Source organism: Styela clava, chromosome 2 (genome assembly GCF_964204865.1).
Source record: "Styela clava chromosome 2, kaStyClav1.hap1.2, whole genome shotgun sequence".
In the NCBI taxonomy this organism is placed as follows: domain Eukaryota; kingdom Metazoa; phylum Chordata; class Ascidiacea; order Stolidobranchia; family Styelidae; genus Styela; species Styela clava.
In genome coordinates this window covers 26,422,560-26,437,313 of record NC_135251.1, presented here as the reverse complement: position 1 = coordinate 26,437,313, position 14,754 = coordinate 26,422,560, and the positions used below count along the sequence as shown (strand labels likewise).

Below are 14,754 nucleotides of genomic sequence, written 5' to 3'. Positions count from 1 at the left end.
AGACTAAAAACGGAGAAATATTATTACTGACCATCCATATAACTATACGATAATTTTGGGCTAGGCGAAATTCAATTTGATTCCATTCGCAAAACGATCACCACGAGAATTATCGACGGCACGTTTGATGTCTCTTCCTATTTTGCATAGTTTTCAAAATCAAAAATTCGATCATTACAACAAGTTATACGTAGATGAAAGATTTGCTGCTGTATTTTTGTTACGATTAAAGAAAAGGCCGACAAATTTAAAATATAGTATAATTCTCGAAATAATGGATTTTGATTTGAAATTTACGTCAGCGGTACATTATAGGAAGTTTTGTGCTCATGATTTATAGTGACTTTAAAATTAAATTTCCAGTTTCAATAGCGTTGTCCATTATTCATAAATATTTAAATTTATTTATTGTTCAGCGAAGTTTTTTCACTGGTAGTCTTTGAGACTATGGTGTATTGTATAATAAATATAAACGTTTTCGACTGTGCTGGGTATGATCCCATAAAATCAATTTAGTACGACTTGAAAGTGCTTAATCGCAACAGATAGTCACAGAAGCAGAAATTCAAAGTGATCCTTATTAAATTGCGGTCCTAAGTACTCAACGAGATCAAGTTCACATGCTATTTTAATCGTCATACATACAATTTGGAGCCAAAATAACATCGAGCACCTGGGGTACTTCCACATAGATTAACAACCTAATAGATATTTGATGTGCCGACAATCGGTCTGAAAGCAAAACTTTCAACGTATCGATTAGACACGTGCTTAAATACATTTGTGACATAATAAACTTTTAGATGACACATATTTGAAATCTAACAATGTTCCAACAATAAACAAGCAATGTTTCAAGTTCATTATTAGTAGGATGGCGAGGTAGAATATGTGGATACTAGAGATGTACCGATGTATCGGTATCGGTATCGGCAATTTTTCGGTATCGGCCATGTATCGGTATCGGTTAGATTAAAGCCGATATTTCCGATATATTCAACTTTTTGATATGGTCCAGAATGTTTTAAAAGATTAGTTGGAATACTACTTTTTAATTTATTTTTTGTCTGGAGAGATTGTGAGCTATGAGCCATACATGTCCCCACCCCCGTGAGAGAATCGTGTTTTTAGCTATTTATCAGCCAAACTAGCTCAACTAATTTAGATATTTTCGCTGTCAAATTTTTATATTGACATTTTTAATATTACATAGTAATTACATAGTAATTATGAAGAAATATATCAACACAGCACATAACAAAAAGCAATCAGGCGCCCGGTTTTAAATCATACAGTGGAATTGGGGTCCTTATTAACGGCACATAGACTTTTGGCACGGGTATAAATTCTGACTGTTTGTCGTCAAGTACGTGTGTCATTTAGTCCGTCGACATCGATAAACTAAATTCCGACACAATTATCTCTCTACGCAGGTATTAATTTTGTTTAACTACACAACTACTTGATAGATATATTGACATGACCGCCTAGCCCTAGACTGTCTCAAAATATATGATTGCAATTGTAAAATATTATAAAATCTATTTCGTTGAAAGAGATCATGTTATTTTTACTAAAAAAACCTCCTCGACGGTTATAGGTAGGCCTTTTTTTTGTTGGTGCTGATTGATATTCTTTATTCATGTTGGCATTGACTTGTTGCGTCGACGATTACGATTAGCCACGAAATACAATATTTGTAAAATGCTTTTAATTTGAACGTAGGACGGCGGCGCTAGAATATGTGGGTGATATTCGATATTCTTTTAAACACGAATAACGATATTCGAAGGTCGCGATATTAACATTAAATTCAAATTTGACATCCCGGCTTATGAGTTTTCTAATTGAAAACCGAGATTACTAGCGTTACTGTACAATGTATCTTAATCAGTTAAAGCAAACTCAAACATTAATTTCATATTATGTGATATATCTTTTTTTTTCGATCTGAAATAATGTGTACTATGAACAACGCTCATAGACCATTGTTTTAACCCGTCTGCCCTACACAGCACCCCTAATTAAGTAATAATTACATAGTATCGGTATCGGAATATCGGTAATATCGGCCTTCTTATAGTATCGGCGTATCGGTATCGGCGTTTTTAGCTGGTATCGGATCGGTATCGGTATCGGCGACAAAAGTGGTATCGGTACATCTCTAGTGGATACATGAAATTGATTACCATAAAAGCGCGATGTAGATGGGTAATTGGCATCAATTTAAGTCAAATTTCATTCAAATGTAAACAAATACATATCATATTAAACAAATCATATGAAGGTTATTGAAAACTCGGATGGATTGAAAACTTGTACAAATCGCCATTGTCGCAATTTGATAAATAATTTAATTTTCGCATCGCAATACTCCCCAATATTATATATACCAAAGCGTATTTGATTGGCGACAATTTGGCATTTGTTTCGCCGAAACATTGCATTATCTTTGCAAATACAGATTGTTATCCCCTGTTTGTTGCGCGTCTGCAAAGTGCGAATACATTTTATATCCTGTTGACGGAATCATGGCAATCAAACTTGTGTCCTCGGATAATTAAATCTCAGAGGCTTAGTAAAAGTCGCCTGCTTAGTAAAATAATTATTTAAATCTGATGATATTCGAAAATAGAATAATATGATCGTAATGGCAATGAAGATCGAACACTGATAAAAAGTCGATAAAATTCAACGTATGAGATTTGCAAATGAGGAATATTATGAGGAAACCTGTGTTAGCTTTACATAGGCCTCACATTTATCAACACAATTCCAATATTCCGAATAAAAGAAAAAGATAGTCAGAAACGTTTATTCCACATTGTTTGCAAGTTGCTGAAAGTAGTTTAGTGTCATATCAACATTATCATATTTACACTAGGTAGAGATAGAGATGTGAAATATTTCTTCATGTAAAAACCGCATATATTCAAAACAGACCGTAAAGGACAAGTAAGGCTGGTTGTTAGGTACTTGGTGGTGGAGGTCGTAGCAGGTAAACGGGTAACGTGAACCACATATATATTTCGCAATAACGAACCACATGAGAAAATAAATGACTTCGATTTCAATAAGTTCAACAAAACAAATATACGTATACGTAGCATGTTTACATTCATTACAGAGGGCAACTAATTTGGAAGGACTTGAATCGTCTTGGACGATGAGCACGATTGAAAAAATAATAACCTATGTATTTCACATATCAAATACACGATAGGATTCAAAGAATATATAGAACACAAAAAATTCAGCATTCGTTGTTGTAGTTTTAACCCATTTGCCAATTGCCCAATCATTCCAATGTATGCCGAATGTATCGAACATACCGGAGTATCGAAGTCACTCAAAAGTGTCTGTTCTTATAATCACAAACATTTAGTTTTCTTAAAACACTTTACAAACTTGTTTCGGCAAATCGGAAGTTCTTTCCTAAAAATACCCTAGGCCAGAGGGGACCATTTCTCGTAACTGTTGACTAAGTAGCAAAATGTTAAACTCTACCACGATAATAACGTACGCTAAAGTCTTTCCCAAATCAACAAAGTGCTGTGGTCACACAGCGAACCAGCACAAACATGGCCAGTCCGATCGTAACCAATCTTTCGTGCAAACAAAGAAGGCAAATGAGCGGCTCTGACAGACTTCAAAGGCCGCTTATTTTCTTTTTCTCGTTTCTTTTGATCTAGCATTCCGCGGTCTCGCGGCCAGAGTAAACACGGCGGAAGGTTCGCGGAGCTCTCTCGTTCTATTTTGCCCCGACTGAGTAACTTTCGCCGGGTGTTAGAATGGTTTGTTCCCTTGGCAGGAACAGTAGGTTTTTAGGGAGATTTGACGTTAACGTCGGGACGTTTTTATGAATATTATTGGCGCTCAGGATTGATAATACACACTTAGCCAGGAAGGATCAAAAATTTATCTACAGAATTTTTTTTTATTAAAAGTAGAAAGTGGACTTTGTATCCGCGAATTGTGGTGAGCAGGAATGTTGATCCATATAATATATTCCAATGTTATACTGAATTACAATAAACTACGGCATTTGTTGTAATTCAGTAATTAGGATATTTTGTATATATTCACATTCTCCCCACAGATAACCTCCAGTGTTTGATACGTTATCGGAAGAAGCATAGCAAACATTCAAGTAGTCCTTCAAATGTGCCAGTATACATTGCCAGGATATCGTTATCATTGTATTGCCAATTTGGCAAATAGCTTAGGTTGCAAATATTCGAAAAGTAAATCTGCGGTCAGTTCAAAAGACTGAAGTGTAGAGTTGTTAGTCGGTCGAGATACTTTGATGTTCATTCATCAAGTGGACCCTTGAAATAAACTCGTCAAACAGTGCTTAAATTAGGTTAATTTATTTCTGTTTCATTCTTTCATTAGAGTTAGGTTGACTGTTTGAACCAATCTGTAATCGAATCAGCGGATTTATATATGCTATATCGGATTTTATTCACAACTACTGTTGCTACTGAATGAATTTTTGTCTGATTAAATTCCGAAGGATAGACTGGCGGTGATGGGAGCGAAGCACAGTAAACCAAGGATACGTCGGGGCCAAAGTATGTAAAAAAAAACTACCGTTAACTAGTACACAAAAGGCAACTGTTATTACAGTCCAAAAACTTTAATGTTACCATTAGAACTTAGTACTGTCTGTGTATGCTATCTGCCGTGAGTTTCAAGAATTCTAATAGGCAAAGGAACAACCTGAAAAAATGAGCTGTAAAGCTACAAATGTTGAAATGATGGCTATTTGAAAAAAGGGCATTTCAACGTTTGGTATCGCAACGAGTGTCAAAACGCCACTACTCGTTTGAATTTAAATCGTTTCCAAAGTTGTCTATGACTCTCAATCAGTTAACATAACATCGCATGTCACAATTTATCTAGCTGAGTTTCCGTAATCAAAATATTGTTTCCGAACACTGGAATGATCGCACCTTAGTTCAAATCGACCTTTAACTCGATGCCTCAAGGGGTAAACATATTTGCCTAACTAATATTATATAACAGACGACCAACGGCGAGTGCACGGAGAAGTAGTTTCCGATTGGCTAACGAAGAATCAATCAAAACATTTCTGTAGCCTATTATAATTCGCGTTTGGAAGCTTAATGCTAAGTAAATCCAACGCTCGTACTGGAGATAATATCTTGTATCCTGATCTTTTTCGGGAGTTTCTGTACTTTTCTACACTAATTTGTGTTGATTTAATGATTTTCTCTAAAGGACATCAAACCTGGAACATTCTATTAAAATAAATTAGCAGCAATTTCCACGGTCTCTATAATTTAATGTACAGTCATAATATTGCAGTTGGCAGCAAAATAAATTATCAATTCTAAAGGTACCTATTAATTCGCATTTTTTTTTAAATGTAACAAATATATAGTAGTAACATTACAATAATATGAAGTTGGATGAATTATGAATGTTAATTTTAAACAAATATTTCCCATCCCTACATATTTTTGATAAAAATCTGTCATTGTAAGACAACTTTTTTTACTTCAAGTTAAATTTATTTTTATGGCTTTCGGGTCTCGCCTGAGAATGCTGCTATTGAAAGAGTTATTTCTACTCATCATTTCACCGATTGTACCTATTATCCATCCATAAACGGAAGAATCAATGTTTTTGTATTTTCTCTTCAGATATTTTGATATAAATCACTCATCTTTTTTACAGGGTTTCCAAGCGTTCGAAAGAGACAGGCCCCAGAAGGTAAGAATTACTTCACAATTTATAAAACTTAGCATGGTTCAAAGATCCAGCGTTTTCGTATGAAGGACTAGTCGGTAATGCAACAATTATTAGGTGAAACTGTGTTATTTCATCATATGCCTTGCCTGGTGGTGGGTACACAAGTCTTAAACAAAAAAGGCGTTGTTGAGTATTGAAAATGCGCTTGGTTTACGACAATGATGTAGTTTTACGACATCAATATTGATATAGAGCAATATTCACTATTTAACAGCAATACGTTTATTGGGCTATTATTCCCCATAGATAAAGCACGCCGACAACCCGCGATTTTATAATACTGAAACCGTTTTTGAAGTTTATTGCCAATTTCACAAAATCTTCTAAGTGCATTACATCTATGTTTACCCACTTCCCCAACTGTTTTTCAACCGTACTCGGTACGCTTCAAGAAGTATCGATCATTTATGACCAATCAGTGCTACGCATTCTTCATGCTACTAACTATAATTTAGGTAAAAGTGTAAATAATTTTGATAGAATCCGGGGAAAACATAGTAGCAAAACATATAAAAAAAAGTTTTAGTGTTTTGGAGCAAACCTTTTTTTCTAGTTATCGGGTATTTGACTACACCATAATAATACAATAATTTAAGATAATTTATTGATGTTCGAAAATAGTATGTTGAAGAATTTTAAAGATTTTATTTTAGTGCAAAATAGACCCGTTTAAATTATTTAATATCGAAAATAAATGGAAAACTGGATTATAGTGTCAACTATTCGGATGTAGACAACTTTAACTAGAAAATCGGTATGGAAAATGTTTTTGACGAGCAATATGGTCAGATTTAAATAGAAACACCATCACATACTATCTAATTTATCACACATCTATGAGATAATAACTCACAATTATTTTGTTCTCGTTAATGAAGCTTAGTTTTGTTAGAATTATTAGACGTGGCGCTATCGCTATACCCGACACGATTTTGACCGTAAACACTAAACAGTGTCGGCCCCTTTTCATGTCTTTTGTTGATCCTAGCGGTTTTGTCTTCGCAGTAAATGTAAACTCAACGAGGTCTGTGTGTTCGCACGAAGAGGGACTTTGGCCAGAACCATTGAATGGTCGAGCAAGGTAACCGGATAGCGATTAGTTTTGTGTATAGGCAATGCGCGCGCGATTCCAAAACATTCGATCTATAAGTCTTGATTGTACAGACCGGGTATTGTATATTTCGCCAATTACGATTCCAATTTCCAACACTTTATCCATATACGAACCATATATAAAAAAGCAGTTCATATATGGTACTTACATGTAAGAATGACTCACAACATAATATTACGTAGTTTCAATTTTCCCGACTTCAAACGCTGATGCGTGCCGGGTATTATTTTTCTACCCTATGATTATATCATCTCGCAATAGATTGTGTGGATTCATATAAACAAACCGTCGAAAATGAGAAAGGATATTTAATACACACAAAACATCAGTGGATACACTTTGCTAGACAATTTAATTCAATGTAATTAGTTTAATCCGATACGAACCCCCATGAAGAAAACCAAAAAACCTCTTGTCGGACGACCACTTCCGCGCATTTATGTTATTATCATAACTAATTGTCCAATTAGAATCGATCTTGTCGTTTTACAGTATAATTTTCACACTGTTATATTAATTCGGTAGTTCAATGATTGCGGTTCAAAGAAATGTATTGGGTCTATGCTCATATTAACTAACCTTGTTATAAAAGTAGTATTGTCTGGGCCCCAAGCGTTGGAGTTCAGGTGAGAAGTTCCCCGAGCTCAACACACAAAATGTACTATTAATAAATAAGTATTCCATGATATTTGGATGGTTTCTGGCACTGATGAAATTTTTATACTAAATGGCATTGTAATTTGTAAATGAAAGTACTGTATCGTTGTGTCTGACTAGATAACCCTAGTAACTCTGCGGAATCTGACATATTATTTATTTGAATTTTTTTGTTTGGACCTGGGTGAAATTTTCTAATTAATAAAATGTCACCATGTCTAGCAACAAGACAGCCGTGTTTTTTTAAATTCAACCCCAAACTCGACCCCACCATCCAACTGAAAATCGAATTCGTTAGGTACCAGCATTTTCTTTGTCGCTTGGGTAAGGCTATAAACTTGCATACTCACAATGTTGTGAACTTAACTATGTGGCTAGCTTTGTATTATATAATGATTTGTTCTATTTGACTAAAAAGGCAATAATAAAACCTATAAATTTTTTGTAGGATCGAACGATCCCCCAACTATAACAAGTGAAACATGGAAGAACGGAAATAATAAAATTGGATCTGGGTTTCATGATACAACCCATGATAACCAGGAGAAATGCCTGTATTGTGGAATTACAGAAAAACATTGCAATGAAAGTGACCAAAGGGAGATTTGTCATAAGGTAGTTACATTTTTACATGCTTTAGGAGAAGTGCTTTTCTTCTCGAAATTAATTGTTGTTCGGAAAACGTTTTTCAAGAATCCAGATTTTTAATATCTTGACGTTTCTCTATTAAAATTTGACAATTCTGAATTCCAAATAATATTATAAAATGTCAAAAATTGAAATTAATATTAATAGCCAAGATTTATTTATTATGAGGTGCCACTGCTACTGAGAAATGAAGGGGACACTAATTTGTATAACTTTCCTAAACTTGAGACGCGACTCCAGTAATTAGAAATTTCATCTGAAGGTTTGATTCGGTGGACGTTAGCCGCCATCTGCAAAATGATATTATAGTAGTGTAATTGATAGAATATCTGTCTAGAAATTGCGTCCGTTTGCTGCCTCTGTATGGTTAACAAAACCCTAGTCGTCGTCACATTAACCCTTGGCTCGTCGGATTTTCCCCCATAATATTGTGAGTGGGCTATGACTGGTATCAAAGTTAGACGTATGTTTGCGCTCATCTTGTTAGCGATAATGTACATACCAGAATTACGACTGTGTAACACGGCAATTGGACCGTTTAAAGTAGTGAATGTATTCAGGGTTAATCTCCGAAAACCTATCGCGGAAACTCGAGCTTTTGGAGTTAGTAGATCACCCCTTCTTAGTCTTTCAATTTCTTCGAATCACATCGTAGGATTCGATTTCAAAGATTCCGCCGACTGTCATCACACTAACCCATTGTCCACTTATCGGACTCGAATATAGTATATATACATCGGCCAGTTTCATCATACCTTGCTTGGACAACTAGTTTTAGTTTAGTACCGCTGGTGAATCTTTTTTCAAATGGTGCTTTGGTGCTCATTGTGTCGGTTTCCTATAAAATATACCAATTCCTATTCATCTCGTTTCCATTGAGCAATATGTGACAAAATCACACATTTATTTCGTCGTCTAGTGTTTTATCCCGCTCAATAAATTGGTAGCCTTTCTACTAGCTGGTTGACTGTAGTGTACAATTAATTTTTTCATCAGGCTGTGTGATACCTTTTACCTAGTACTGTAGTACATGTCTATCATGTTCAGGCATTTTCACCAAACAACCCGAAGACATTTGAATCGTAATAAGCAAGCCCAATAATATACTGTACTTTACTTTCAAATTCAATGTCGATTTGTATTCTGCGACCAAGAATTTTACTATGTTTTATCCAGCTCAATGCGATATAGAACCTTCAGATTGTTTTGGTAGTTATTCTGAAAAAAAATTTTATCATTTATTTTTGGTTGTTTTTGATACACTCACGCAAATATGAAAATAATGAGGAAAAGTTTCAAACCAACTTGCGTCGGAATTAGCATTTTTGAAAATTTATCAAAGCGAAATTGCGCATACTTTGTGTTATGAGTCCTCTAATAACGTCTGCAATTTACACTTGAGAACATGCTGTAATATGTGTAATACCATCTAGCGTTTGATCTTCGCAGTATAAAATTGACTTTGATATATCCTCACGTTTGAAGTGAGAGTTGAAATGTCTGAAAGACCGAAATCTTCTTCAAGGGCAATCATGCGTACCGGGAGAGGCGGGTTGAATCGTTTACCGCCTTCGAAGGATTTCAAGTTTGACGTTGACCGTGACGTATACACTTGACGTTGTTTTTATTGCCACTTTCGGAAACGGGTGATTCAATTGACCAATCGTTTTAGTTGTTTTTTGAAAAGATAGTGTTCATAGGTTTTATATATAACAGTACTACTATGCAAGAATAGAAGTTCCGGTACTTCCGTAGTGTGTGTACCAGGTTAGGGTCAGGCCATAATTTTATTCCGATTTTCCTTATTTTAGTTCTATAACGAGTTCGGGAACTGTCTGTGTTAGCCAAGTGAATATGCATACCCTCTGCCCATATGCTTCCGTCCCTTTACACAATTTGATGTAATATAGACAAACAAAATTAGTTACCTCCATGATGGTACACACATTTTTGCGCCGAAATTCCCGATATAGATACGATTTCAATATATGCTTTGCGCATTAACTACATAAATAGAAACAATGTCATAATCGAAAATTAAAAGTAGTACAACATCGATTACACCTGTACCTCTACATATAATAGTAGATATAGATAGCATCAATATTTTACCAATTTATCTATATAGCACGATGAAGGTTCGCAAACATACTGATACTAATAAATAAGTCTTTTCATTGAAGTTTGAATATACAATTCCGACAACTATCAGTCAATGTAATTATTTAATTACAACACAAATGAGGTCTAATTATGTCGTTTTCTATGAGTGAGTTACACTACATTCAGGTGGTAGTAGGAAGTCTTTTGTGAATAACATTTTGCTTGTTCAAATGTTTGCCTTGCAATGTTTGATTCAAGCATGAAACAGCCATATATATTTTTCTCTCGCTGTGAGAGTATGATTCAGTTAGACTTTTAAATGATGACAAACATAACACGGACCGCGACTTGCTTCAATTGTGTTTACACGTCCGGGGATTAGGGTGCCTAGCTATTGTGAAATGATATCATTTGTCTGAATGAAGAAGTTAGCGGAGTGTCGGTAAATGATGAAATAGGTCTGACAAACGTAAATAATAAAAAATGACATATCACAGAATGAGGAAAAAAAATATAAGAACATTATAATGATTTTATCCTGAAATATTACTCTTTTATGAACAAAAATGCGACATCCAAATTTTAAAAAATAACGAATAAATGTTTCATGTGTGGTCGATCTTCTCTTCAAATACATGACGCTTTTAGAATATGGGATCAAGTATATGGCAAAATGCTAATGATAGTTAAGACTGAAATTAAAAGTAATGTGGACCCAACACAACGTTTCTTATATGAAACAGTTAATAGGACAGACTTCAAACCGCGAGAAAGTATAGGGTTTCGTTTGTTCTGTAGGATTAGGGAATCAAAACCTCAAATCACCAAGATCCTACAAGGTATGTTTATCGCGGTGGGTGGGTGGTTACATTTGGCGCTAGAACGTGGTTTGTAGGCCATTGTTGTGTAACTTGTGTTAGCTGGTTCTAAACCACAAAAAATTGCATCATGTTTTATGAATTGTCGTCGTCGTTATTTTTGAATTAAGAGTTTGATGCTGGATAGATATACCCAGCAATTGGGCGGCATAATATTTCGTAGTGACTCCCGACCAGATCTTAAATGAAAATTTGCGTACGGGCATGCACTAAAACAGCGCTATCGCTGTAACGTCCTGTTTGGGTGAACGTCACTCCCATCGATTGCGTGTCCTGCGTTTCGACGGCCACCTCGATCAGTTGTCTATTCTCAGACTACATATAACCATTCGAATATTTTTGAACTGGAATGACTCTTGTTCAAATCTTCGGACTGTCATATTACTCTATCAGATGAATTCTTTTGAATGGGAGTGGTTGATAGCGTTTTATCTATACTGAAGTCAAATCAGATAAGTTTGAAATTCACGGACTTCATTCCACTTTATTTAATTAACTTCTAGTGAGCAATATTTGCTGTCATGGACATAGATAGTCGAATGTGAATAATCTTTAATACATCGACGAGTTATAAACGTGAGCGGAATTGTATAAAATCAATCTAAGACGCACTAGTCCCAATTCAAGCAGTTTCGTAAATTCAATGCATGTTTTATTGCATGCAAGTTTCACGTTTGGTCGATTACATTAGTACGATCGTAATAGGACTTTGACTTTTGCTATCTCGCAGTTGATGGACAATTTGATGTGAAGTCTCACCCCTTAGGGAAGCGATAAGGCGCCGAATGGTGTTATTACGCAATTACGCTGAGCGGGTAAATGCTGCAGGTTTATTTTCATTATGACCAACATCTTAATTCTACTTCTTCTTTGATAAAAACGAGTCACGATTTTCCCAAAAGTAAATTTCTGGATTTTTTTTTATCTATTTTGGCCACTGCGATGACATTTTACAAGACCTAATGCTTCCATCCAATTATAATGTTATATCAACATAATATAGTTAGGCAAAAATTATTAGTACAAGTATTGACGTTCTATGACTTGAGATTTATTGACATGTCATTGGATTTAAAAAGCAGGGTCAGTGTAAATTATTCAAATCTCCATACGCTTATGTCAAATTTATTGTAGTCTCAGTAGTTATAAATAATGGTATCTAATTCTGTGAATTTGTATTTTTTTGACAAAATTTCTTCTCGGTTGTTCGTTTATTTATATTCTAATCATAATTGCAATCTAAAGCATTATTTTTCTTTCTGTCATAATTTGACGTCGAATACGATTGGCGGATAGATCGAAGAGTTTGAGACATACGTAGAAAAATTTAGAAGTTTCTCCCGCGAATCGCTACCACTAATGGGATGAATTATACAAAAGCTATGGCATTGATTTTTTCATTCTTTATTTGGATAGCGCAAAGTACTTCCACATTTGATCATTTTTACCTATTTCAAATTAAACCGAGGTACTTTGAATGATTAACTATGTAATGAAGGCGAGTTTTACGAATTTTCTTTTATTATTGTGTTATTATTATGCTGAGGGGTGTAATAAAAAGTCTTAGAGATATTATTACTTTGGTGCTGAACAAAAATAGTTATTATGAATGAATCCCCAAACTAAGAATATTTCTATTTGAATCGACTTTGATATGACTATATACTATATTAATTTCAATGAATCAGCGAGGCATTCAATTTATTCAATTTCATTTTATGAAATATTCGTTCATCAAGTCTATAAGTGTTAAACAAAATTCTAATAATGAGACAAAAATATGATATGCTTTTTTTGCGATGGATGCATCAGAGAAAAAACATGTTTTAAGCCAAAGCCTTTTTAATAGCGGTAGTACCACTCAAAATTATTGTACACAACAGTAGCATTCTTACTCTTGCCAAGTCTAAAGTGCTGTTAACCTCGTCCGGTCAAAAGCGCAAGATATAACATCGGTAAAATTGTTTTTGTTTATTTTTTCGATCGAAATGTGTGGAATATAGGACCACACGGTTGTGAAGGTCGCCCCGTGACCTTGTGATAAATCAATTCGGACAAGGATCATCGGCAACACGATAGAGCTAAAAGGTTCACGCATATTCGGAGCTTAGCCCTCGGAGAAGAATTTTCCCGAAGAAGGAAGCACGGTTTTTAACTATAATTTTGCGACAGTGCCAAGGCTCTCTTGATTCTTCTACCATCAGTCCTTGTCTTTTTATTATCATTATAATAAATTGCAGAGTACAGGTTCTAAGTGAACCATGCTCTGCGGTACATTGTTTTTAAATTGTCATACTCGGAAAAATTCTAATGTAATTTTATGCGATTATGTGTATGAGTTTGTGCTCAATCGAGAAAATATATTTCCAACGGTCCGTGTCTATAGAGATGAATATTCAACCTAAAAAATGCTTGTTCTTATTTAAATCATAACTTCGACTTAGAGTCAGCGGGATCAATTTGACTCAAAATCCATTTACCGACGTGCGATGGCGATTACAAATAAGCGAGTAATAATTTGCCCATAGTAAGCTTCGTTCAACATAGGATGAAAGAGTCAATCAAAGCTCATTATCTTCCCGCGCACTGACACTTGATTCCCCTTCGGTAAGTAGACCGCGTTGAACCGCTTCCGTGCAGCATTCCGCCATTTTTATTTTATTTTTATTTTATGGATATACTGTCAATAACAACAATATTTTAGCGTGGAAGCCTCGTGAGCTAAAACCCAACTTTTTTTTCAAAATTAAAGTGTTATTGATTACTAGCCAGACTTGCAGTTATGTGGAATGAATTAATTACACCGTTCCAGTTTTAAAATGAAACCCCCAATTAAAGCGTTAATTGAATCACATAATATAAGACAACGTAATTATTATAATACCTTAATTTGAATTGTGCTATATATATAAATTTTTTTGGAAAGATTGTTCGATCGGTGAAAACAATTTCAGATACTCAATTTTTTTTCCTATTCGTATATGCATTGATAATACAGATACCCTATTATTATTATATAGAACTTTTATAATGGAGTTTAACCCCATAAAAGAACCTGAATAAAAATGTATTGTAAAGAAAAAAGAATAAGCTCTGTTGGCCACAAGCTCACAACCTTTTATTATTCGCGAGTTTAGGTATATGTACGTAGCACTATTTGACAGTATGGTTTCTTCTATTGAGAAAACCTTGAATAGAAAAGACTGCATGAATCTACTTTCTGCTATAGAACGTTATCGCGTTAATTCTGTCGAATTATTTTTTTGCGAAGATCCAGAAGATTGCGTAATCAAATTTTATTTACATCTTTCAAAATATCGTGACTCACCAATGAAATGCCTTCGGTAGATCAAGGTAAACGGAAGGTCCATTTACACGCTTACTTATATGCACTTACATATCGTTATAAATACTGTACGAAATATGTGTAATATTACTATAAATTTGAAGGTAACATGAGTAATGCACCTGAAAACCATGAAAGAAGTATTTTTCACATTTAAGAATAGTTTCCGGTATTGTATCATAGGTAAATTGTAGTTGGCTGTCAACCACCTCGAGAGAGCAATATTGCAA

The 14,754-nt window shown here is 34.7% G+C and overlaps 1 protein-coding gene across 1 annotated transcript in view; it reads left to right on the top strand.

The window, feature by feature from the left end:
* Nucleotides 1-4,376: 4,376 nt before the first annotated feature.
* LOC120335263 (uncharacterized) overlaps nt 4,377-14,754 on the top strand; it is a 33,950-nt gene continuing 23,572 nt past the window's right edge. The window contains exons 1-3 of the mRNA XM_039402748.2: nt 4,377-4,574; nt 5,704-5,739; nt 7,998-8,164. Coding sequence (XP_039258682.2) covers nt 4,532-4,574; nt 5,704-5,739; nt 7,998-8,164 — 246 coding nt within the window. The 5' untranslated portion in view covers nt 4,377-4,531. The remainder of the gene's footprint in view (nt 4,575-5,703; nt 5,740-7,997; nt 8,165-14,754) is intronic.